Here is a 25,901-nt window from a genome sequence, read left to right as displayed (position 1 = left end):
TCTCACATCTCCCTGTCTTAAATACCCAGTGGATAGAAAGCATGAAGACCTGAGATGTAACATACTTCCTTTCACTACTTGCCTTTATTAATGTATATTAGGAGGAGGGGAGGGTGTAGCTGAAGAAGTAGCTGTAGAGAAGAAAGCTGGGCTGAAGAAGGCTGATGCAGTCTTAGTTTCTGGCAAGAGAGTAAAGTCTGCACCCGGGACCAAAGAATGAAGATATCCTTTGCAACAGTGCTTTATTCTCAGGCCAAATAACTGTAACTGAGTTTAATTTGCACAGGTGGGTTTAAGGGGACTATGGCCTCTCCCCTGCTCTCTTGCAGTTGACCCATGGCATTCACAAGTAACAGTCATGCAGTCTGGAGCAATTGCCCTCTTCATATCTAGGTAGCAGCTGGATCCAGTTCTGAATCCCCATCATTGCACTTCAGACAGAAAAGGTCCTGCCAGCTGGAGTATGGGCAGTCTTTCTTGTGTGAGCTGTTTCCACATGTTGGTAACAGCTAGACAGGAATTTCTACATTGTTTTTTCCTTGGTCTCCCTTTTTTTTAGTACTGGAGACTCTTCCACAGTTAATCGACGTCTCTCTAATAAAACTACAGTTTAAAAGTAGAATTGTTTGCTGAACAGTTGTGTATTGATCAGTTCAGCTGTAATCTTGCTTGGTTTGGCAGAAGAGAAGATGAATAAGCAAACAAAACAGTACTAGCAATCACCTGGAGCTGTGGGCAAACTCCCCTGGTTTAAGTCTTTATCAGAATTGGAGTCAAGCCTGTCAAATTGACTTCCAGGCAGTTTTCTTCAGCCAGTCCCCAGGTGTGTGTGTGTGTGGCTGCTTTTGATCTCTTGTCTAATTAAATAAAATTCTTTAGCTTCAACAACCAGCGGAGGACATAGCATTTGGTGGAATCTTAAATAATGAGTTAGCTGTGGAGCTTCAGACCTGCAGCAAACCTGTTGCCCAGCAGAAAAGGGAGAAAAATAGGACAAAACCTCAAAATAGCTGGACAGAAAAGCTTCTTACTAAACCTGAGGGAGACTGTGTCAAGTCTGCCGAAAGTGCTGCTGCATGCACTGAAGGCTGCAGCACTGGGGTGCTGTCAGACAGCTGGAGGGAACGTGTTGGGAGCTGAGCCCCTGAGTCTGAGAGCTCAGATGCTGGATGGGGAGTTGGTTAATGCCATCTTTGCCAGCTGTGGAGTGGCTCTTGTGATGGACAGCGGGAGTCTTGTGGAATGCTTGGCTTCAGACCTTGTGTGACTTTTACATTGTGTCACTCTTGGTATTGAAAGACTAGTCAGGGCAGTGCTGATGTTTGGTGTTGCCAGGTCCCTTTGAGACAAGCTGCTGCTGTGCTGTACACAGAGTGCTGTTCTCCTGTTCACAGAACTTCTGGGGACTTGTCCAGAGTGCCATATGCTAATCCAGCCTTCAGGTTACAAGGGGGTGGGTTGCTGTTCTGTAGCCAGCCGCTACAGCTTGGGACAAATAGAGGTGTAATGTGATGCTTTATCCTACAGTTACTATTTGAGGATCTGGCATCAGCAATAAGTCTGATATGGCATCCTCCTTCAAGGCTCCAGGTACCAATGTATCTGTTTATTCCCTGTCTTTCAAGAGAAGCCATGTGATATGAGCCCTTTCTCCCAAAAATTTCTTTGTGTACCCCAGTCTATCTGGGATCAGCCTGTGCTCGTCCATGCTTTTGTAATTCCTCCTTTCTGTCAGGCACCTGGAAGGAGCTGGACTTTGCAGCTGAGCTCAGTGTAGGAACGTGTTGCTGCATCCCCATCTGGCTACAGAGCCCCCTGTCCCAGAAGGAGCACAATCTGTGCCTCCTTTTGCAGCTTTTGCAGTGCCAGGACCTGTGACAGGCAGTACCCACTCTCCACACTCAAGGATGAATCAAAGTTGAAGTCTGGTAGCCCTTGGTAAAAGTTTGTTGCTGTTCATAAAAACAAAACAACACAAGCCAGAAATCCCCAACCAACCCCAACCAAACCCCTAAAAGCCACAACAGGAAGCCTTTACTTGTTTTACCAGATGGTTTTTGATAGATTGAATTGAGAATTTTTCAAGGGAATGGTCCCACTGAAATGAAACATTTTGGGAAGTGTTTCACAAATTTATTCACAGAAAATCTGTAGAGAAAGGGAATATATGAGAGGAGGCAGATGTCTTCCCCCAGAAAGAGCAGCCTGAGGATCTCCTAGGATCTGGGAATCCTGCTTTGAGGTGAGCAGAAAACTGAGTTCAGTTCAGAGGTGAGCTGGTAACTATTCTTCTTTCCCATTCCCACCTTCAAACTTGCAGAGTTGGGGGCAGGGAAATCACAGAATCACAGACTTTGGGTTGGAAAGGGACCTTTAGAGGCCATCTGGTCCAACCCACTCTGCAGTGAACAGGGGCATCTTCAACTGTTTGCTCATCTATCACCGCTCTGGGCAACCTGTTCCAGTGCTTCACCACATAACTTTTTTGGTAAAAACTTTCTAATTTAAATCTATTCTCTTTTAGCTTAAAGCCATTCCCCCCATTTCCTACTACAACAGGCCCTACTAAAAAGTTTGTCCCCATCTTTCTTGTAAGTTGCTATTAAGTATTGAAAAGCCACAGTAAGGTCTCCTGGAGCCTTTTCTTCTCCAGGCTCAGCTCTCAGCCTGTCCTCACATGAGAGGCGTTCAGGTCCTCTAGTCATTTTCGTGGTCCTTCTCTGGACCTGCTCTAACAGGTCCATGTCTTTCCTGTCCTGAGGATTCCAGACCTGGATGCAGTACATCAGGTGTGGTCTCACCAGAAGTGTGTTGTTTGGTATTCTTTATGTTGCTCTATATTTGGAATAATACTGAGAGTTTGTCCAAAGGACAGGAAGACTTTCCTGAAAACAGCCAGCAATGGGGAAGAGCCAGTGTATTGTAGGGCATAGGGAATAGATTCTTTTTCTTTATATTTTTAGTCTGTGACAGGACTGGATGGTAGAGAAAATCACTTTATTTCTCTCAGCTTTCACCTTTTTCTAAAAATAAAAGTAACAGTTGTCTATTTTCTCCCTTATAGAGCTATAGATAATAGGAGTTGGGTATTAAATAGATGACTGTATTTAAAAAAAAGGGAAAAAAAAGGAATAATGTGAAAGATGCTGTGTTGTACACCAATCCTTACCTGTGCTAGTTTGGACACTCTTCTCCCAAGACCGCACACTACCCATCCCTCAAGATGTTAAAGCCCACAAAGACACGTTGTGCTGCCTTTCAGAGCCTCTGCAGTGTGATGCTCCTGCTCAGAGTCCCACAGCTGGTTCCACGGATGGGACATGAGCTCAGCTGACGTTGTGGTATGTGTAGACACAGAAAGTTAAGGACATGATTATGGCAAAAAACACCAGATGCTACTGGCTCCACTCCTTCTGTGTCCTTGTTTTCACCTATTCCAAGTGCTGAGCGAGCCTGGTTCTTAGAGAGAGAGGAGAGCAAAATGGGGCAGTGGTGGAAAGGAATGCTCTCAGAATGGTTTGTAGAAGAAAATAGGATGGAGTTTGTGTAAGCATCTCTTCAGTGGTGTAAAGTCCTTGATTACTAATTACCTTTGGATTCTGACTCTTCAGTACCACAGGATGACACACAATTGTGTTAACTGTAAGCAACTTTTGAGCTTAATTTATGGTGAAGTTGGTGATGGTTTTTAGTGTAAGAATGAATTGCAAGATCCTTACTATGGGTCAAAGAAGGCTCCTTGCTTGCACTGTCTGTAGGCAGTGTGCATGTGCTCTTTCCACCAGTGATGGAAATCTTGGAGAGGGGTTTCATTCTGTATGTGATGCTGCAGTGGTGTGAGTGAGCTGTAAATGAAGTTTGGTACTGTGGGTAGGGCAAGTAGTTAGGTAGCTTCTGTCCCACACTGTCTCACACAACTGGTGTGGCAGGTCCAGGCACTGCCTGTGCAGTGTTTATTGGGGGGCTAAGAGTATTAGCTGAGTCCTCAAGAACATTAATGTTAGTGTGGATTCTTGCTGTTGCCAAAAATATTAGTGATGAAGAAAGTGAGAAAAGGGAAATGGGAATGCTTTTATCTTTGCAAGGCTGCAATGAAAACTCTTGTCACTGCAGAAGCACTTAACTGCCCTTGAAATTTCCCTGTGCTGGATTCCTGAGGCTGTGAGTAGGGAAAGGTAGGGGTTTTTGGAGGAGTCCTGCAAGTTTGTTGCTGTTTGGGTTGCCTGACAAACCATATTAAAGAAGACTACGTAGTACATTCTTCTTACTGCTGCCATCCTAGTTCCAGGGCAAATATTCCAGTTCCCTCAAAAGGAAAGTGCCATCGTGCCTGTCACAACAGCTACAGCAGTTGCTGTTTTAATGATTATATTGGTCATATCTGACTTTAACCTGCCTTAAGAGAAACACTGACTATCCTCAATCCTTGAGTGTGTCAACTGGATTTTTAAATTGGGTGGCAAGCTAGTAATAATCCCATGTAGATGGCTGGTTTGTTACTTTGTGCTTTGGTCTCATTAACCAGCATGTGAACTAAAGGGAAGTCTCTATTTAAAAAAAAAGAAAAGCCGGGGAGGAGGAGGTCAGGGAAGCAGTCCTGTGGTGAGGGTCATAAACTTGCAGTTTATGTGCAAAGAAATGGAGGCAAGAGAATAAGCAAGACTGCTTTATTTAATAACAGATCTAAACACTCAGGTAGAGCTCTGCAAGTGGGAAGCTTTCACAGGTTTGGAAAGGTATTGCATGCTAGTGAAATAGGGAAGATAAGTGTTGCAAAGCTCTCTGTGCCTCAGCTATTTTGGAACACATAGGCCTTTTCTCAGCTTGAAGCTCTGCAACCTGCTGGGGTTTGCCCATTAGCTGACAAAGGAGGGGGACGGCGGAGAGCACGAGTACCCAAATGCCTGTGTACCAGCAGGTAGCAGCCTGCTCTCTGCTCCACCTGCTCTGGGTCTCTCCAGTTGCACCTCCTAGCAACCAGTGCCTTGGTGCAGCAACACCACTGGCCTGGGAGCCAAGTACTGAGCTTGCATAAGAGCGAGGGGGGGGGAGTGGGGGCTGAATAGCAAAGTCTGGGATGAAAATGAGATATCAGCCGCCTCAGCTGAGCTCCACCCTTTCTAAGAATCTCAAAACAGGCACTGTGTCTCCTGGCAACCTTGACACAAATCATAGAGTTTAACTTAAAAGAAGTACATACAGTCCAAAGGACATATCCCATCTCCAGGTGTGAACAACAGGGAGTCACTCCTTTTCTTCTTTCTGGAAGATCTGGCACTGTAGATGGTCTTGGGCTTCACTCAGTTTCAGAAGGCAACGAGTTAAAGGTGAAAGAGCGTCGTGTTAGGATAGCTAAGAAGTGCCAAGAAATGGTGTATTTTGTTTATTGTAAGCATGCCCTGACTATTGCTTAGGAACCAGATGTAGGACTTGGCCGCCTCCAAGCTGCACTGGAAGATGTGCCCTGCAATGCATGCACACATTGGCCTGTTGTGTACCTGAACCTGGTTCTTTCTGGCAGCCAAAGACTGACAGAGGTGATACTGGCCAATTTCTTGCCTTTGGAGTCAGTTGTTATGCTTTTGCAATGCTGACCTAATACTTTTTAGGAAGTACTCTTAGTCTTGGACTCTAACCTGAGAGCATTTCTCTGTGACAGGAGATGTAGATATACAAGCAAAACTAAGTTTTATGGTGATTGCTTCTCCTTTCAGGAAAGCCGTCTTTTCAGATCTCCTGACAACTGATGCTCATTAACTACTCTGAAGAAAAATTTCAATGCATTTAAAATGCTGTGTGTTATGCTGAGATAGAGGTAAAGCAGAAGCAAATGTTCATCTTTCATTAAAGGCAGAGCTGTCACAAGGCTTCTAAAAAGATAACATGGGCAGAATTAAACTTCGCCAATCTGGCAGTGTCTGAGCTATTCCTTCTGTGAGAAGTGGCAAGGCTGGGACAGGGAGCTGGCATGAGCTCTGGATGTTTGGGCCTGGGAGCTGCAGCAGGCTTCCTGTGCATTGTGGTGTGGACAGTTGTGGGGAGAAGCAGGCCCCCCCTGCCCCTTCTTTCAGCATCTGCCAGCCTGACCTTGTAGGGTGCTGAGTAGGCAAGGCTGGCAGGAGGCTTTAGTGCCTTTTTGTGGACCTGGCAGCCTGCTGCCCAAAGCAACTGTGAGCTTTGCCCATGCCTAGAGGAGCAGAAAACAACTGGCTTTTTGAGAAAGTGATTTTTTAACTTCGTGCTTTCCAAGAAGCATTTTTTCCTCTGTGTGTGTTTGGTGTAGAGCTTTTTTGTTTGTTGTGGTGGGTTTTTGTTTGTTTGTTCGGTGGTTTTTTTTGGTTTGTTGTTGTTGTTGTTTCTGACTGTCTTGCAGAGATATGGCCTGGATTATGCTTATTGAAGCATTCAAGGGGAAAAGCTGCTCCAGTTTCTTCGCTGCAGTGGGGGCTTTTGCTGCCTGCTCTGGAATTCAGGAGAGATCAATAATGGGTCAATGGGTCCTGGAGGGGTCTGCCCAGTACCTTACCCCACATGTGACCATCCAGGGAGGTGGTGGTGGGGAGGGGGCTAGCAGACAGGGTTAAATTTCATTACTTTTTTGTTTTGCTCCTTTGAATGATGCCATTTTAATATTGATACACTTTTTGCTCATGGTACAACAGTTAAAGCCCTGAGGCATCAGCAGTGAGCTGTCATGTTGGTCTGCCCCAGATGATTAGTTTGATCTATGGATCTTTCTCCCTGCTTTTGAATTGCTCAGGCACAATGAGGGAATACTCTGGCTGTGCATGCTGCTGGAAACAGAGGTGTTGGCCAATTGCTTGAAAGCAGGATGTATTTTTCCTTTGGGACTTGATTTTAAAGGAAGACACATATTCAGCTTTTGAGAGTTCATGGCATGGTGTCAGCTGCTCTTGCAGGGAAGTTGGTGCCAACCTGAAGTGTAGAGACAGATTTCCCTGTGTAATCCCAGCTAGGTCTGCAAATCTCTACAAGGAGCTGCTTGCTCCCAGGAGAGTACCTTCAGAGAGAACTCCCATCTTCTCGTGTTATATACCATTGGGCTGGAGAGCTGAATTTGCTCAGCACTTGATGACAGATTTGATTATCCTGCAGGAATTTTATTGTAAACTTTGTTTCTCTTTATCTTTTTATTGCCTTTCCCTCTAAACTGCTCTTTGCCTGTTTTTTTAATTTTTAAAAGATTTTTTTTCTTCAACTTGTCTTTCACTGCTTTCTCTTCCCCTGTATCTGTGTCTTGTCTTTTCTCTGAGGTGCTTCCCTTGGGCTTTGTTATACTCACTGTTGTTCATGGGCAAAGAGAAAGCACTGCTTATTTACAGGCTGTGTACGTGCATAAACAAAGAAAGGCAGGATTTATTGTTGGTATAACTGAATTTGTAACACTCTAATTCAAGAATCATTTTACTTTACCACTAATTATGACAGGAAAAGAAGGAATAATAATGCATCAGGGTAATTCTATATAGAAATGTCTCAATAATTGTGATAATGCAACTAAAACTGTAATGCATTTCTTTGCTTCTGTTTGGTTTTCCTGGTGTTATGCTCACCTTTATGCTTCTCCTCTGGATCTTTAAGTGAGTTGTTGAGGGTAAATCTTCAGCTTTGTAGCCCTTCTCTGGGAAGGGCTTTGATGTGGGCTTTGTTGGATTCTTCCTTACTCCAGGGTCCATCTGGGTAATTTTTTATATGTTAGCTAATATACTTGCACATCTTGCACTTATAGAGCTCCACATTGCTTCTGGAATTCGCTATATATGGTGTTGTTAACGCACATTGGATATTTTTCTTTATTTTATTTGCTACCCCTAAAACTTTTTTTTTTTCAGCTCCGGGTCTGTATTTTTTTAACAGACAGTGCGTGAGTTGCTCGCAGCCGTTTGGTCTCCAATGCCCAGCATGTACCTCCTCTCTTATCATCCCATTCCTGCACTCCTCTGCACTGTGTCCTGCTTTTCCACTTCTCAAGGCCTCTGCTCTCATACCATGCCTGCATTTTTCTCCACTATGCACTCCTTAGTTGTAAATATCTCAGTCTACATAAAATAGCTGTTGGTCAATGTTGTTTATATAAAGCTGTGGTTGTATTCCACAAAAGATAAACAAAAGTAAAACAAATCATCTATAGACACCTGGTCAGTTAGAGAAATTACTGTCACAGCTCAACCAAGTAAAACAGAGCTACAAGCAGGTCAAGAAAAGTTCAGAGCACACAAACCCAGGAAGTCCAAGGCCTTTGAGACTCAGTAAAAAGCTTGTGGCCTGTTGCTGAAAATGGCAAATCTGGGGCTGTCAGCCAGATTCTGATTGAAGAGGGACTGGATCTTGAGAGCAAGTGGAGGGGTGGAGCACAACTGGGGAGCAAGAGATCCCCAAAGCAGGTGTCTTGGCTGGTCTGTCAGGACAGATAGTTGTTCTTTTCTCCTTGTTGTTGTGCCTAGGACAGCTGTAACTTTGGGAGACCTCAGCATATGGAAACAGGTCCTTTCCCAAGAATTAACATAGTATGCTGTGATTCTGTAGTGTTCATCCTGGAAAAATTTGCATTCTCTGCCTTGCATGCAAAGCTCGTCAGGTTTCCAGCCATGTTCTGGCTGTTTGTTTCATCTCTCTTGCTCATGCTTTGAACCAGCCAGGTTCTGCTCGAGGCTCCATTTCCTAGTGCTTCTCAGTCTTTCTTGTCTGTCTGATCAGCACATTTTCTAGTCAAGAACTATCTCAATGATCCTTTTATTCCTCCAGTCTTCCTATCATCAGTTGCCCGTGTCTCTAACCCCTGAGGCTGCTGCTCATCTGCAGTATTCCATAAGTGTTTGCCGAGAGTGCTGAAATAAAATGCAGTTCTGCAACTCCTAGCCCAGCTGATTTGGTACTTCCTGTAGGTGTATTGCTGGCATTGCTTCCCTGCCCCTAGGGAAGTGAGTGGTTTTGGAGAGAGGGAGGGAGAAATGTGCACCCTCTATGTGCATGTGTACATTATAGTCAGCTGTGAGCCATGTGTATGCATGCGTGTGTATATACCTGCATATATATGTGTGTGTGTCTGCACAGGCATTTGTCATCAGTGCCCTGTGTCTTTTGAAGCTTGTCAGATGTGCAGACTGACAGACATTTCAGTCTGTATAAGTCCAGCTGCTGCTTTGCATGGCTTCATTTTTCTACGTACCTTTGCTGCAGGCTAGAGGACAGGTGGAATATTCTGCAATGCAGGTCTGTCCCTGGTACTGCTAGGACAGGGTTTCTCATTCATGAGGGGGGTTTTTTTGCCTCTCCTGGCTTTGACGTGTTGAAGGGAATGGGGTTGTTTTGAAGGTGAAGTTCCTGCTGAATCACTGGTGACTAGGTAGCTGTGAGCCATAACAATTAACTGGAAACATTTTCATCTTCCTTGCAACTGTAATGGTTCCCAGTTAGTAAGCTGGTTTAAATTTCATGGTTTTCCTCTGAGCCCTTTTTTCCCCTCTGCTTTCCCTACATGCACTTCTTTCCCAAGTCTTTCACAACCTCTGTCTGGCTTAGCTCTCTGCCTCCCAGAAAAGGTGCCTCCTTGTTGCACAGCTCTGTAAAAAGCCATCACTCTCCTGAGGGCACTACTGCCACACGTCGCTGGCTCCAGTCTGGCTGCTCTGGGGCTGTGTACAACTTACCTGGTGGGAGACAGGACCCAGGCTGTTTTTCCTCTCTGCATCCATTTCATGCGAAGTGTTTTCCTGAGTCATCACCCTGCCTTATATTTGCCCAGGGTCAGAAGGGTTGCCAGTTTTAAAAATCCTCCTCTTCTTCTGCTCTGCCTCCTTAAAAATAGACCTTGAAATAGCATGAAAACCTTCAATGGTTAAGAATTTTCCACATGCAATAGTTCCAGGGGGGTGAGGATATGTTGCAGTGAGATCAGCTGGACCTGCTAGAAATCACTGTAGCCAGTCCATGTGGACAGGCAGCACCTTCACTGTAGGAGGAGGCAGGAATGAAAACTTCTGCAGTTTCTCATCTGTGGTCCTGGTAAAGCTGAAACTTCAGTGGTGCCTCATGTATGCAAGAAGAGAGGCCTGGGTTGGTCAATGTTACAGTCACAATCCCTGCTCCTTTTGGGATCTTTTTATCCATTCTTTTTTTTTTTTAAGTATTTTTAAAGTGTTTTGGGTGCTGTTTCAGATCTGTGCATCTGTTCTCTGCCATCTGCAGCTTGAGGCCAGAGACACAGGTGGTTGTTTTAAAGATATAGTCTGGCAGGTGTAAAGGGGCTGCTGAGAGCAGCCAGTGGAAGCTGTTGGCTGTGCATGGCAGGAGTTTGTGTTGGCCCTCCCTGTGTGGGGCAGGAGCTGAGGAGAAACTTTCTGGGCACTCAGCCCTGTCCCCTCATCTGCAGCAGGACCTGTTCAGGTAGACAGGCACAAAACACACTAGCAGCAGAAGAACACAAGGATGGCAGCATCCTTGCCAGATGACAGGGAGAGCAAGCTGCCTGTTTTTGTGGATGTCATTAGGTCACATAGGTATTGGTGGAGATTTTGCAGGGCCCTCAGCTTTGAGGCTCAGTTAGTGTGATGGACAAGGTGAATTCAGTAGCTGAAATGGTGGGGAGAACAGAGGCTGCCCTTGTCTGTTTGGGGATTATCCCTACAAATCTTTGTCAGTTCAGCTCTGCCACAATTTCCTCTTGCTGCTCTCCCTCCTCTGGGTGTGGGTGCCCACTGTTTTAAGGTATCTCTGAAAGTCAGACTTCTGGAGGCTGAGAGAAGAGTCTGGACAAGTATTTTAAAATATGCCCTGTTCTTCCCTAGGGCTGGGCTATTGGAGGCCAAGAAGTCAGACTTCAGTTTGTCACAGTTCTTCCTGTGGTTTTTGGAGCAGAGCCTCTTGTGTGATGTGTTTGAGCTCCCACTCCTGCAGATTTGGGGTGCCATGCAGCCTTTTAAATAGAGCAAGCATATACCTGGTTGGCAGTCAGAAATTTCTACACTGTTAGTTCAGTGACACTGAATATATCACTGACTTTCTTTTTCACAGTGGGTTCCTTGTTCAGTATTCTTGGCTTTTCATTAGCCTGCACTGGTTTCTGAAGTGTGAATTTAGCTGCACCTCTCAGGCTCCCACCTTTTTAGTTCTCTCTATCACGGATTGGTACAGGGGGCCCTGGAGGCTTTTCTGCTCAGGCAGTGACACCCAGCTCTTAACCTCTCAACAGATAGATCTTTCTTCTCAGCATGCATGTAATTAATACAGTTTGCATGAAAATACCTATTCAGTTATATAGTCAGTGTGCACATCCTCTCATCACTGTTAACCCTCTCCCAGTACTGGCTGTGAATTAAAGAATTTTTTTGGCAGGAAGAATTGCCACATAGAAAATTAACACCAGCTTCTGTAGACACTGCTTTGCTCTGATCAAGCTTCCCTAGGCAACCAATGCAGTGTAAAAAAGATTTTGTTCTTATCAAAGTCTTTTTTTTTTCCCATGCATTTAGTGCATAGGAAGCTATTGCACTCTCATTTCAATAGCTTTGGGTGGGGGGAAGAGAGCAATGTATGAGCTAGAAATTGAGAAATTTTGAAGGGATGGGACTGCTTGCTCTTTTCATTTATTCTTGCAGTGGCATGAAAGGCCACTTTGTGGGGGTGGGGGAAAGAAAGCTAATGTTTGTTTTGATGTCTTAGTGGAGTTTTCTTTCCTCTGTACAGCATCCTCTTTATAGCAGAGGCTCCATGCATTTGGGAGAGGAGGACTTGACACATGAACTTTGCCTACAGTCATGTGTCCCATGAGATAGGGCAATGCTGATGCTGAGTTGGTTGGTAGCTTGGAAAGGAATGCTACTGCAGCCTTTTAATGTTCCCAAATCCTTTGGAAGGGGGACTTGCAGAGGAAGAAAAGGGGAAAACACTTCTGCAGAAATTTGGTTTTTGTCAGCTTGCTGAAGAAGGGTGAGGAAGGAGATGGCTGGGGTAAGGCAGCTGATAATAGAGGGATGTTCTGGGAAACAGTAGGACAATGAGAAGAGTAAAATGCCCAGAACCTTTGATTTTGGTAAGTGCAGAAGTGATGCCAGTAGGAGAAAAGTCAGAAGTAAGGGTGGGGGAAGCTGCATGGAGTGACCCACTGCTGCTGACTTAAGTGAGTCAGATACTTTGTGTAAATGTGATACTGACGTCTGATTCCTCTCCATTCCTGCTACTATATTTAGCCTAGGAAAATTGCTTATTTTTTATATTTTGTGGGTCTTTTTGCTTTTGCTGGAGTCAATGGAAACTACTGTGACATTCCCTGCCTACCTTCTCCTTTCCTCTCCCTCTCCTCCCTCCCTCCCTGTTTTTCATTTGTGCATATGATGCACAGTTGTGAACATGCAAGATAGTGCCTTCATGGAGGTTTGGAAAGCTCTGCAAGGAACCTTTTTTGTTGGCTCCCTGATGGACAGTGCTCATGTTGTCTGTAAAAACCTTTGATACTGCTGTGAGAGCTAATTCTGTCCTTCCCTTGTGTTACCCGAATGTCCCACAAGAAAGAGGCATACTGGGAAAGATTCCCTAGCCAAGCTGTTTATGAAAGCTGCTTGCATCAGGAAGGTGTACTTAAAAGTTGTGAGGTGGCACCATAGACCTAGAAATAATACCTTTGAATATGTGTGCTGTTGCCAACAGCCTCTGCAGGAACCAGCATGCAAACAACCAGGACACTTGATCTCAGCTGGCTGATACATGGTTTATACAGCAGTAATCCATACAGCAGTGAATAGTTTCTATAAATGTCTTGGAAATCAGAATATACTTGTGGATTAAAAAGGTGCTGTGATCATCAAGCCCTGCCTGCAGCTGTAGAGGAGGTAGGGTTTGTGCTGAAACAGGAGTGCTAAACATGCTGATATTCTCAACAGCTAATGTGTGCCAGGCTCTGTAGGTCTCACGTGAGGTGTTTCTGGAGCTAGCCTTAGTTTGCATGTTGGTACTAGCATTCAAAAATATCTCTTCAGACAAAGGTGTCTTGAGAACTTGAATTTGTTTTGAAAGCTGCAGTTTGGGAAAGGGGTGGAGTGTGTGGAACAGGTGATGTGACCATTGTGGAACTTTGGGTTTGAAGTACTTTGCTTTGTCTACATGCACAGCTGGAAGCTGTGGACAAAAAGATCAGTGCTCTCTTACCATGCATGCATCCTTTCTTATCCCTCTGGCTGTAAAATACTGAATGCAGTCTTACAAAGGAGCAGACAAAGGTGGAGGATGGTTGGATGGGTGTATGCTCTTTGATGCAATTAATTTTCCATGGTAGTTGTTTTTATTATTTTAACTACTGTAAGATTAAAACAAGCATAAATGGAAAGGAGTAGATACTTTGACTCTCCTGAGGGCTTGATAACCTTACTGGATTAGGAGGCATTGTGGAGATGGTGGGTCAGCAACCTGATCATCCAGTGTCTCCATTCCATTCATTTTGCTAGACTGATTTCCTTTGCTAAAATGGAGCATGCCCAGAGTATTAATGGGCTCTGAACGAACTTGTTTAGGAAGCTGCTGCAGGTTCTGCTGGACTGAGCGGAGCTGCGAGTGTCTGAGCAGGCAATGGAGGCCACCCTGTGTCATTGAATCAGGTAAAAGAGCCTGAGATCATGGACCTTTAACCTAACACTGCCAAGTTACCACTAAACCATGCCCCTGAATGCCACATCTACATGTCTTTTAAATACCTCTGGAGATGGCAATTGAACTATGTCCTTAGACAGCCTGTTCCAGTGCTTGACAAGCTTTCCTGTGAAAAAATATTTCCTAATATGCAATCTAAACCTCCCTGATGCAACGTGAGGCCGTTTTCTGAACACTCTGAAGAGATTAAAGAACTAGAAATAGTTTCTGCCCATTGTGGAAGTGTACTCTCTAGGATGGAATGGACTAGAAACCTTCCCAAGCATTTTGAGAGGGAGCTGGTTTTCAAACTTGGATGCTCCTGACTCCCAGAGCAGTATCTGTGCCCCACTGTATGACTGATGGTTTGTGGTTTGCCATCTTGCTGAATAGGGTGTCCTTGGAGTTGGCTGAAGTCTTCATTGCCTTTGTGTGTGGCAGACAGGAGAGGAATGGTGGAAAATCAGTATGGGACAGCATTGCAGTAGGGTAGCTTTTGTTGGGTAGAAGTTAATTTAAGAAAGCAAGTTCAGAAGACTAGTTAATCCTGGACAAATGGCTTTGTTGGCAAGAAGATCATAGCTAATTAGTAAGTTATGTTAATTATTAACTGACAAATCAAAATGTCTTCTTTTGCTGAGCTTATGAGTTAAAATTACTGTTTTGTGGTATGAACCAATGGTTGCACACCAGTAAGGAGATATTGTGATTTATCCCCCTGCCCCTTCAGACAGTGTTTGTTAATTATGGGTCAAACTTAGGGAATCAAGCATAGGGTTGTCTTAAGATAAAGTTAAAATACCCACATTTGTGGTGGCTGCTCTGGTACTAGAGGCTGCGTGGCTCTTGGAGTGGTTTGTTGATTTGCCTCGGTGTGTGAGCTGGGTGGTAGCTCTTACATTCCCTGTAGGCTCTGGACTTGGCCAAGGTTGGGGGAGGGGGGAGAAAGCCTGCGGGCAGACAGCCTGTTCTGGGGTGCCACTGAGCTAAAATTCAGGATTGTAAGTTGCCAGAAGTTCTGTCCTGTAAGTTGATAATAGCAAAGCCCTGGACCTTTGTGGCTCACTACACTATTCTAGGAAGTTGTTTGTTTGCTTGCCTGGTTTGAAGACCATGGTTTATATTTTATATCTTTCCTCTGTTTTTTAAACTGTGTTCACTTCTCTGAAGTCTGGTTTCTCTGCTGAGTTCCTCACAATAAAATAGAAACTTAATTTTAAGAGCTGCATAGGAAAGTCTTTGCCAAGATTTTTATGTCTTCCCTTTATTCTTTCTGGTTTGTTGAAGCTTATTTTAAGCACAATTCATCCTTGTAACTCTGCAGGATTTTGGTCCATTAACCCTATCCAACTCCACATAATGGGGTTTTGCTTTGCTTTTCTGATTAGCTGGAAGCTTGGGATTAGATAGATTTTCACATCTGCTAACTTCCTATTTCATATCTTGTGATTTGCAAGGCTTAACCTTCCCTGACTTGTTAATGGATCACAAACCACCTGCTTCTTTGCACTAATCCCTTAGAAATATGTAGCATAGCTTTGACTTGAAACTCTCCAGTTTGGTTCACTAGGGTAAAAAGTGCAAAAGGATCAATCCTGGTCTGAACAAACTGCTTACCTACACTTTCTCTGCTCTTCCCCAGGGTTACATCTCAAACCATGGCTATCTGCCAAAATTTTAACTATCAAGACAGTTTGTTGCCTTTATTGCCTTGGTCATCAGGGTAAGGCATGAGTGGATAGGGGTGGGTGAAATGGTGTGGTTGGAGAGGAGTAGAGTAGTCTAAAGGAGGGGAGGGCATATCCTGTGCATCCTTGGTGCTTTGATGCTGGCTTTGAGCTAGTAATGTTAATGGAGTGTGGCAGCTTCAACCAAGGACTCTCAGCTCATGGTATTGGTGTGTCTCTCCTCTTTCCTGCTCTCTTTTCCATTTCAAAATTTCCACTGCTTCTGGCAGTGTAGCCTGGTCAGACCAAGGGAAAGGTCAGCTGCCAGGCTAGGTGAGGAGATGCCAGAGACGTTGCAGGGCTCTGTCAACCCTTAGCTATCTATGCCTGTAACCCTCCCAGCCCTGCCTGCTGCTGGGGTTGTGGAGTGGGGCCTGGAAGGATGCGGCTCTTGTTCTAGGCAGTGGGGTGCCAAGGTGTGCTTTGTCCTGTGCATGAGTGTGTGCTACCTATCTTGAAATGTTGGTGAGGTCTGTAGGTGAAGTGGAATTCTGTGATGCCTCGGCTTTTTGCCCTTCTGCTTGGCTGTTTCAGGCATACTCCTCTACTCCAGGCCAGCTCCTCCACTTCTGCATGTCCTGCATGTTTCTTCTCCCTGTGATTTATGTCTGTAGCCTGGCACGTGTTGTAAGCAAGCCCCAGCAGGATGGTGTGGGTGAAATCCCCAGTGCAGCAAAGGCTGCTGGCAGTGGAGCAGGGGCATCCTGCAGTGCTCCCCCAACACTGCAGTGAAGGAGGAGCTGGGACTCTCCAAACTCCAGCAGTGTGTTCTTGTAGAGGGACAGGCAAAACCCACAGTTTCTATTTCAGAGGGGAAGTGAAAAATAGGTCATCAGAGCAATTGTTACTCTATCTTTTATTCCCATAACAGCATTTTCAGTTACTGGTTGTTACTGTGCTCTGCTACAAGACAAATGCTGTTACATGAAGATTTAAAAATGGTGTATAGGATGTTTGTGGAGAGTGGGGGAGGCTGCAGTACCTGTGACTGCTGTAGGTCTAGTTGTGGTGGGCTGAGGCACAGAGGCAATATGCCGTGGGCAAGAGTAGTGGGAGACGGGGCCTCTACTTGTTCCTTCCTGCCCCAGTCAGCAATAGAGGTGTTTTGCTCCCAGTGGAGGTGATTATATTGCTTACCAGGAGCTTAGTATTGCTTGCTTTTGCAGTTCATCTTACTGAGAGATATCTGCAAGGCCCCTGAGCAAGTTGTTTATGCAGATAGACTTCTCGGGTCAATCGTTTTTTGGCATCATATGTCTCATTTCTCAACTGGCCAGTCACTTATTGTGCTATACTCAGTGGTTTCTGTCCTGTCTGTTGTTAAAATCAGGCACAGAAATTTAGTGCCTTTACTTCCCCTTTGTCCTCCCCCTAAATCTTTTCCAAAAGATTCCCTCTTTCCTTCTTCCTTACCTTCTTGTTCTTACACCAAACAGGCTGGTTTGGTGTCCAGGTACACAGGGTCACTTTTATGGCTGGAGACATAATCCATTAGAATTGTTGCACAAGCTTTCATGGTCAACCTTTCTGTCCAGCTTGAGCAATCAGACTCAGGGCTCCTGTAGGCTGGAAAGGTAATTATTTATGGTACTAGCAAATGGTACTCCTCAACATGGAGAGACTTATGATTTCCCTCTGGACTGTTCTTTTGCTTTGTGTTTTCTAGTTAACCTCAGCTCAGCCTGTGATTAGGGGATAAAACAGCTTTTGGGGCTACTTTTGCTGCTTTTTTTTTTCTTTTCCAGTAAGAATAGCTCTTTGGTTATCTTTATGCATGTGGTGATGTCATCTCTTTTTGGTTTTCTGTTTCCTCCATCTAGGTGTGTTGTTGTGCTGTTCAATCCTAGAAAAAATAAGCAACACCATATTCTAAACAGCTCCAGGTGAGTAAAGCTTTAAGCTGGACTTGCTGTCTGTGAGAGGTGAATTCAAGACTTTTATGGTTTGACTGAAGTGCAGGAGCTGCTGTTGCTCCAGGCTAATTCCCCTTGGTAAAGAGTTGCCTTGGAGACAGGCTGCCTGCTGCTTTGACTCCAGCTCCATCTCATATGAGGTGCTATTGCTGATAAAGTACCCCTCATAAGCACTGTGATCCCAAAAGGAATGGTCACGATGTGAAGGAGATCTTACTACAGCTCCATGGTATCTTTTTTTTTTCTCCACCTAAAAGGATGACCTCATTATTGAAGCCAGCAGTGGGACATGGTCCTGCACCTGGAATAAAGGTGCAGTGATGAACCTCAACTTTTGGAGCTTTTCTGCTGCTATAAGCTGCTGCTTGACACTTGGGCAGCAGGGAATCCCCATGGCAAAGCAAAACCATTATGTCAGGCTATTATGAGTGACTGTAGTGTCTTCAGTTCATCCGAACCTACGCCCCAGTCATGATGTATTGAAATTAAGTCACATGTTGGAAATGTTTCTCAGTGTTATTTTCTCTGTTTTAGGAAAACAATTACAGCACTTGCTTTCTCTCCAGATGGAAAATATTTGGTTACAGGAGAGGTAAGTATGAGAGGAGAGAGGGTGCACCTTGTCCATCGCATTTTGAAGCAGGGCAGAGGGGCTTAGAAGAAACAAGCTGCTTTCACACAGAGGAATGAGTTTCAGAGTTTCCTCACTGTTCAGTGGACCTGCTGGCTTATGGGTGGCTCTGGGTGCTCCTGCTGGGAGTTTTTCAACATGTCAGCTTGGGGCATGGGTCTTCTGGGGTGGCCCTGTGGGCTGAAGGTAGAGTGAAAATAAGTGAAAAGACACACAGCATGGTTCTACTCTAGCATCAATGAAGAGTACTCAGATGGTCCTGAATCTCAGCCTGAGCTTAGCGTTGTCCCTTTAGGATTTCAGGAAGTAACTGAAGCCAGTAACAGTGTTGTGGAAAAAATGAAAAGTGCATGTGGAGTGGAGTTTTAGGAATAGTCACAGAAGATGCTGGTGCCTGTGGTTTGGCATTGTTTGTTTGGCTAGGGGCAGCAATTGCTTCCTCTTTCCCAACATGCCCAAGGGGGAGAATGAGGATGAGTGCAGTGTGTGTCTGTTCTGCATTAGAAGTTCAAGACATGGGCTGTGTCATGAGGCTGGAATTGCTGGATGTTAAAAATCCACAGAAATGCTGACCTCCATATGGTTGGGCTCGGTTTGCTCCTGTGTATGATTAATGGCAGTTTACCACTAGTCCCTGTGCCTCTTAGAGATGGGGAGGGAGCATGTGTGAGATAGGTCTCCTCCTGAGCCTCAGCCACAGGGAGGAGAAGTGCTGTGCTGGAGCTGTCAAGGTGGAGCCTGTTTGCTCCAGCGGTCCCTAGTGTGGTCACTGTGATGGCAGCTGTCATGTCACTGGGTGGCTCCAAAGCTGGGCCTGCATCCTGTATGGATCAGACCAAGGGTAGAAACAAGAGTGAGTTGTTTTAGATGGAGGCTACCACGACACAGAAAAAGCATAAATTTTCCATGATTAGATGTTGTCATTAGTTTTTTAGTGAAAACATGAGGTTTTATAGCTGTAATATGTTTTAATGCCTCCTTACTCTCTAGAAATCTTAATACAATAAACCCCCTTTATATTAAAATTCTAATATATATTTTAATAATAATAATAATATAAAATTCTAATAGATATATTTTCTCCATGGTATTCAGTTCCGGTGCCTTCTTTTATTTTCCTTTTTTAAAAAAAATTCTGGTGCTTGATTCTTTTCATGTGGGGTACTTTTCTTGCTAACAAACTTTCCTGTTTGAGGATTCATTGGGCTACATGGCAAATTCAAATTATGAAAAAAAAAGAAAAAGTTGTTCCAGTTATACACTAACTTTGTGGGGGTTTTTTTGTTATTCTTGTTGTTGTGGGTTTTTTTTGGGTTTTGTGTTGGGGTTTTTTTGTTTGTTTTTCCCTTGTTGCAAAGCATGTCTCGTCTTACCCTGTTGTAAAACCGTTTCTTTTTTTCAGTATCCTCCCATGTGTCTGACATTTGAATTATTGCTTAGTGTAGCAGTGTCCCCTGCTGGTGTCAGCAGTCGTGTCTTAGTTCAACCTCTGTCCCATAGGGAAATGCTTTCTGAGTTCACTTTGTCAATCTCCCTTTTAGCTGCCTTATGCTAATTCTGCCTAATAACACCTTAGTTTTCTGCATGGCTGGCCTTTCAGAGAGGAGAACATGGAGGTTAGTCCTTGGCTGCCATACATATTAAATGTCTTTTACATATTTCAAATTCATAAGAAAATGCTTTTTTTTTTTTTTTTCTCTTTTTAATTATTATTTTTTATTTCTCCACATGGAGTTGTAGAGTCCTTGTCCATGGGGGTCACACACACCCTTTTGGTGAGCATTTCTTAAAAGATGAAATGCAAGTTCAGTTTGTTAAGGTCTTGGGGTGTATGCTAAAGTACTGGGAAATATTTATATGTATGTACATATTTAAATATAGCAGTTGTTTAGAAGAGCAGCTGATTCAGCTCATTGTAACATCTTGCTAGCCACCTTGAGACCTGAGCTCTGCGTTGCAGGAGGGAGAACTGTACCAACTGCAGTTAAATCTCACCGTGGCACTTTTCCAGGCCACAAGCAGTTGCTTAGCAGAGCTTTTGAACAAGGCAATTAAAACATGCACAGTTTGAAGCTTTTAAAGCTTTGGCTTTTACTTGTGATGAGGCTTGCCTCGCCCACACAATCAAATGACTAACTTAAAACTAATCAAAAAGGTACTGTTCTGCCATGTTGCCATGGATATGTTATCTTACAAGCTACTGTTTTGACAGACTTCAATGTGAAATTGTGAGCAGTTACTGGAGTAAGATTTGCCCATCAAGCACATTTCTTGGCCAGCGTTTCAGCTCATCTTGTGTGCCTTGTTTTAATTTGGCTTAATAACAAGCAATTAAACAAAAGAAAAGATTTGTCTGGCACAAAGTGCTGAATTGGCATTTTTGTTTCTCTGGAGAACAAACATAAAACCAGAGGCTCTGTTCCTGCCATGTCTTTTTCTCTGACATTACCCTGCCTGTACTCTTTTGGGCAGAATGCATCCGTGTGTTACCTTGTGACAGAAACGATGCTGCTATTCCGTCAGAGGCCTCCCTCAGATGGTGTGTGAGAGTTCCCACAAAAGCCATGTCATGTTTTTGCATGGCAGGACCTGGCTTGATATCTCAGATGTCCATGTTGTGTTACGAGCAGAGGATGTGAGGGCTTTTGGTTCACTGAGTCTAGGGATAACAATCTATTACAATCCTTTTCACAAGCAGGCTGTAAGTTCCCATTACAAAGACCAGGGATGTGCATCAAAAGTATTGTTCTAGTCCCTGGCTAGAACAGGGACTAGCATTTTGTGAGTAGCATAAGAAAAGGATTAAAGCAGGGGAGGTGGTATTAATTTGCACACCTGTTGAAATGCATATACTCCTTTGGTTCTTAGTCTAAATCTGGGCTTTAAAGAATCAAAGGAACCTCTAAACCTATTGTGAGTGCACCATCTAGACATCTTTTTCCAAGCTTCTGCACATTTACATGCTCAAATCTGTCAGAAGTGACCTTGGGGTTATATTTCCTGTTCTGTGTCTGTTCTTGTCCCTTCCAGAGCGGGCACATGCCAGCAGTTCGGGTATGGGATGTGGCTGAGCGAACCCAGGTGGCTGAGCTCCAGGAGCACAAGTATGGTGTGGCCTGTGTAGCCTTCTCCCCCAGCTCCAAGTACATTGTTTCAGTGGGGTACCAGCATGACATGATTGTCAACGTGTGGTCATGGAAGGTAAGTTTTCTAGGAGGTTGGGTGGACCACAAGGTGTTGCTAAATTAAAAAGAGCTTCCAGTCTGACTGTAAACTATTTCAATTCTATCTTGCTTTCTGCTTTTTTTAATTCTGTAGTTTTTGTTTGGTTTTTGACATTCATAGACACAGACAAATTTGGACATGAGAGAAAGCTATGGTCCTTTAGGGAAGGTCTAAGTAATTTCCATGAAGGGATATTCTTTATGGTTGGAGATGTGTGACATTTTGCTGTCCAGCCAGAAAAGCCTGGACTTTGAAACCTTGCCAAACCATTGTGATTTTTTTAGAGGCTTGTTAAAAACTAATTTATGAGGTTAAGGAAGGAAACTCTCATTGGCCAGAGATTTCTTTTGTAGTGTAGTGGATGCTCTTGGCTTGTTTTGATTTTTTTTATGTCGAAGTTTGTGGTACTCTGATCCTATCCTTGATGGGCGAGAAAGGGAACATAGGGAATTCATAATGGGTGAAAGCTGATGAAAGTCACTCTGCCTGTCACTGGATTGAGGCAACACTTGGTAAAAACAAAGCCTGTGTCTTTCCTCTAGTAAACGTTTAAGCATTTGTTGTTTGTAGATAAGAAAATAAACATTTATTTTTAGTAGGCTAGGGGTCCTCTGTAGTAATAGATGCTCCTGCTACCTCTTCAAGTGCTGTAACCCTCTCTAAAAGAGATATGATTTAAGAAAATAAATCAATGCATCTGTTAAATCTCACAGGATCATAGAATCATAGAATGGTTTGGGTTGGAAGGGACCCTAAAGATTACTTAGTTCCAATCCCCCTGCCATGGGCAGGGATACCTTCCACTAGACCAGGTGGAAACCCCATCAAAGCTCTGTCTAGTCTGGTCTTGAACTTTTCCAGGGATGGAGCATTCACAACTTCTCTGGGCAGGCTGCTCTGATGCCTCACCACCCTCACAGTAAAAAATTTCTTCCCAATAGCTAATCTACATCTACCCTCTTTCAGTTTAAAACCATTACCCCTTGCCCTATCACTACACTTCCTGATGAAGAGTCCCTCCCCATGTTTTCTGTAGGCCTCCTTTAGGTACTGGAGGCCCACTATAAGGTCTCCCCAGAGCCTTCTCTTCTCTCTTGTATTATACATTTAGTATGTTACTCTCTTCATCTCATTTCCTGTGCTGTAATTTAAGATCTCACTGTTAGTTGTCTTCTGTATGAGCTGAAGTTTGACGTTGCTATTTTTTTGTATGGCTGAACTGTGTTTGTAGTGAGAGAACATAAGTGTTATGTCTGTGTTGAAAATTGAGTGCTCAGCCTTTGGATTCTTTCTAGTTATACAAATGAAAGTAGTGACTTGGACAGGGTCACAATGCATGGCATATGTGGAACAGTACAAGTAGTTTTGCTTTCCCTTGCTTATGCAGGTTTTTCTGTTCACTGTATAATTGTGGACATGAGAACTTGTGAGGTAAGGACTGTCTGACTCTTCTGTGCTGAGGAACACACACTTTAAGCTTATGTTCCAGATTGTGATGGGAGGTCCAGCTGGCCTTTATTTTGCAGGCTGTACACCAAAACTAGAGATACTTTACCTGACCAAAGTCAATAAAGACTGAGACTAAAGCTCTCCTGAAGCATTTTCCTGCACTTTTAACCACAACCTGTCTATCCTCTATGCTGCTGCTTGGATTTCCCTGTTTTTCCTGAGTGGTAGACCTAGTCATTTGACTGGGATGGAAGAGAAAATCCATGTTGTCTGTAGGATTCCCTTGCTTCCTTAAAGAAAGACCATAAGCAATGATCCCGATGCTGAGGTCTGCAAGGGTCTGAAGCTTTTCTCTGTGCGCTGTTTTGAAAGAAGTTATAATTGCTGTCCCACTTGCTTTTCCTTTATTCTGGGTTGGGGGATCCTCCATGGTGATGGTGCAGCAGGCTAGACTCCTGTGGTGCTGGTTTCTTCAGTTCTGTCAGCACACAGTCCAGTGGGGCCCTTTGAGTGGCAGGGTTTGTGTGCTGAGGGAATTGTGTCTGGAAGACTGGGAGCAACTGAATCCCTGAAGGGAAGGGTAAAGGAAACACAGAAAGAATGAAAAGGATTGCATTGTTGTCAGCCATGTTCTGCATGCTTGCAAACCCACAACAGACAGAGCAGAAAACTTTTTTATTCTCACTTCTATCTGGGCAAGGCAGGGGGAGGAAAACTGAGCAATGACACTGTGAACAGGGAGCTCCTCCTCCTATCTGGCCATTCTGCTTGGGCAGTGTCCATCCTCTTTTCTGTCCCTGTGTCTTCTTCCTCCTTTCCCAAACTCTTTGACATTTTGAGGTGCACATTTGAGGTATAACACATTTTGCTTTTTCTCTTCCAGTACAAGCATGGTCTTTATGTATTTTGGGTCTTTTGATAAAGTATAATGTGTTTAAAGAGAAGGGAGAATTTATGGAAGAACCAGTACTGTTTTCTCCATGAAAATACCTATTCCTGATCTTGAGTGCTGTGCCCTCATTGCTGCCTGGGGGCTGGGAGAGTTCTTCCTTGTTGTGGCCTACATCTGCATTTGCTGATGGGAAATGAGTTTGCTCTGAGCTCCTGGTGGTTGTGAAACCAACATGTTTGTCATGGCTCAGACACCAAGTTCCTGCAGGCACTGGTGCCTGCTGATTTGTTCTTGATCATAGTCAATGTGGAAGAGGAATTGAATATAAATGTGAATTGTACTGTCTGCCAAATCAATGTTCCCAGCTAATGCTGGGGAGGTTGTATATGGAGGTGAATGGGGAATAGTTTGAGCCTCATCTTTTCCCTGCTGCAGTGCTTGTACTGGATATGTGCCTGTAATTGAAATTAGTTCCTTTGCTTCTGAGCGAAGAAATTAAGTAATCTAAACAATTATATTTCCAGAAAAACATTGTAGTGGCAGCCAACAAAGTCTCAAGTAAAGTGACGGCAGTGTCATTCTCTGAGGATTGCAGTTACTTTGTCACTGCTGGAAATCGACATATCAAGTTCTGGTACCTGGATGACAGCAAAACCTCCAAGGTGAGAGAAAGTGCATCAAGGCCGAACTGTTAACAGCCATTTCCATCTTAGAGCAAGGTGGATTTTGCCCCAGTGAGCTGTGGGAAGTGGGAACTTTTTGATTTTGCTGGGATGCAAGGATAGCCTTCCACCTCTGGCTCTCAAGTCTCAGTCTCCCCATGGGCTGATAACACCAAAAGCTTGTCTTATCCTGCATTGAGGTAGGGCTGTGGCTCCTGGAGTTGCATAGAAGCATGCTTGTTCTTTAGTAGTCACATATACTGAAGGACAACTAAACCAGAAAAGAGCTGCAGTCATTTAACTCCTTGGAGCACAGAGGTAGGGAGAGCTATTTGACATTGGTATGAGCATCTCAGAAGGGTGTGAGTGTAATTTTGCAGCATCAACCAAAGTGTTTAAACTTTTAGCTGTTCTGCTATTCTCTGGGGGGCAGAATCCACCTATCGTGATTTTTCTGTGTGCTCATGAACAATTGCAAACATGAACAGCAAGTAAAACCTCTCCTTGTAGGCTGTTGACAGTTCTTTCTTTGAATCACTTCAGCACTCAGGGGTTGATGTTCTAAAAAAATCCCTGTCTGCCTGAAGTGCCTTGCTGAATTTCTAACAAAGTGTTTTCTGTTGGTAGGTCAATGCCACAGTCCCCTTGCTGGGTCGCTCGGGATTGCTTGGAGAACTGAGGAACAACTTCTTTGCGGACGTGGCTTGTGGAAGGGGCAAAAAAGCTGACAGCACTTTCTGTATCACATCCTCAGGCCTGCTCTGTGAATTCAATGAAAAAAGGCTGCTAGACAAGTGGGTGGAGCTGAGGGTGAGTTTTACATCCTCTTATTCTGCAGTATTTGTGCCTGCTGAAGCAGAGCAGGAGCAACAAATAATAAAGGCACTCAGAGGTACAAGCTGACCACCAGCAATGAAAGTAATTGTGCCTCTGCCACCCTGTGCTTTACTCTGGAAGGCCAGGAAAAATAGCGTTACTTCTTGGCAAAGGGATTTTATTAATCATTGAGGTTCTTTTATTCTCTTGTCTCAGCATTGCAGTGACTGTTTGACTGGCAAAGCAATGTCCTTATGGCAACTCCTGTATGGTCCCTCCTGCCTTGGCCTGGCCAAATAGGAGTTTTAGAAGGGCTCTGATTTCTGTCCAGTCTGCAGTGTCTTACTTGGCTTGTGCATCTCAAATGCAGGTTGCCAAGGTACTAGTTGATTTGGCTATTCTAAACCACCAGGTTGGCCCATAGTTAAGAATATGATCATGCTTGTTTTCCTTTCAATTGAATGTAACATGCCCACCTGAAAGGATCCAGTGTATTAAAATCAAGGGAAAAAGTCTGTCCACGCTTTCACTCAAGTGAAATGCCTCTTCTTTTCTTTCCTTTCCTTTCCTTTCCTCTCTAAAATCTGCCTTTCACTCTCGCTCAGAATACAGACAGCTTCACAGTAAGTTGAAAAAACTTTTTGCATTGAACTCATCCCCTTTCCTCCATTTTGTACCGTTTTCTGCCATTTGTACATATCCCAAAGGGAGGGGAAGAAAATCCATTTTGTTCTGTTTCTTGTCTTCTCCTGACAGGTAATGTGTTGGCGTGCTAGTACAGGGTGAGGTGCTGCTTGCCTGCCAGTGGTGTTGAATGTCACCGGAACAAAAGCAATGTTCAGAGTAGGACTCAGCTGGAGCAAATGTGTAGCTCTGCTGACCTCCCATCATAGTGGGTGGCAGAGAAACTGGGCTTTTTTCTAACTACTTGGGATCTGTAGTGGA

At 44.1% G+C, this 25,901-nt stretch overlaps 1 protein-coding gene across 6 annotated transcripts in view; it reads left to right on the top strand.

Annotated features, from left to right (window-relative positions):
* Nucleotides 1–25,901, top strand: part of MAPKBP1 (mitogen-activated protein kinase binding protein 1) — a 102,523-nt gene that overhangs the window by 36,308 nt on the left and 40,314 nt on the right. For 5 of the 6 annotated variants that reach the window (XM_039551910.1, XM_039551912.1, XM_039551906.1 and 2 more), the window contains exons 4-9: nucleotides 17,189–17,251; nucleotides 17,816–17,873; nucleotides 20,943–21,113; nucleotides 24,003–24,140; nucleotides 24,768–24,950; nucleotides 25,562–25,579. In XM_039551910.1, coding sequence (XP_039407844.1) covers nucleotides 17,189–17,251; nucleotides 17,816–17,873; nucleotides 20,943–21,113; nucleotides 24,003–24,140; nucleotides 24,768–24,950; nucleotides 25,562–25,579 — 631 coding nt within the window. The remainder of the gene's footprint in view (nucleotides 1–17,188; nucleotides 17,252–17,815; nucleotides 17,874–20,942; nucleotides 21,114–24,002; nucleotides 24,141–24,767; nucleotides 24,951–25,561; nucleotides 25,580–25,901) is intronic. The other variant, XM_039551909.1, reaches the window with a different exon arrangement.

This window comes from Corvus cornix, chromosome 5 (genome assembly GCF_000738735.6).
Source record: "Corvus cornix cornix isolate S_Up_H32 chromosome 5, ASM73873v5, whole genome shotgun sequence".
Lineage (NCBI taxonomy): Eukaryota > Metazoa > Chordata > Aves > Passeriformes > Corvidae > Corvus > Corvus cornix.
This window is presented reverse-complemented; position numbering and strand designations above follow the sequence as displayed.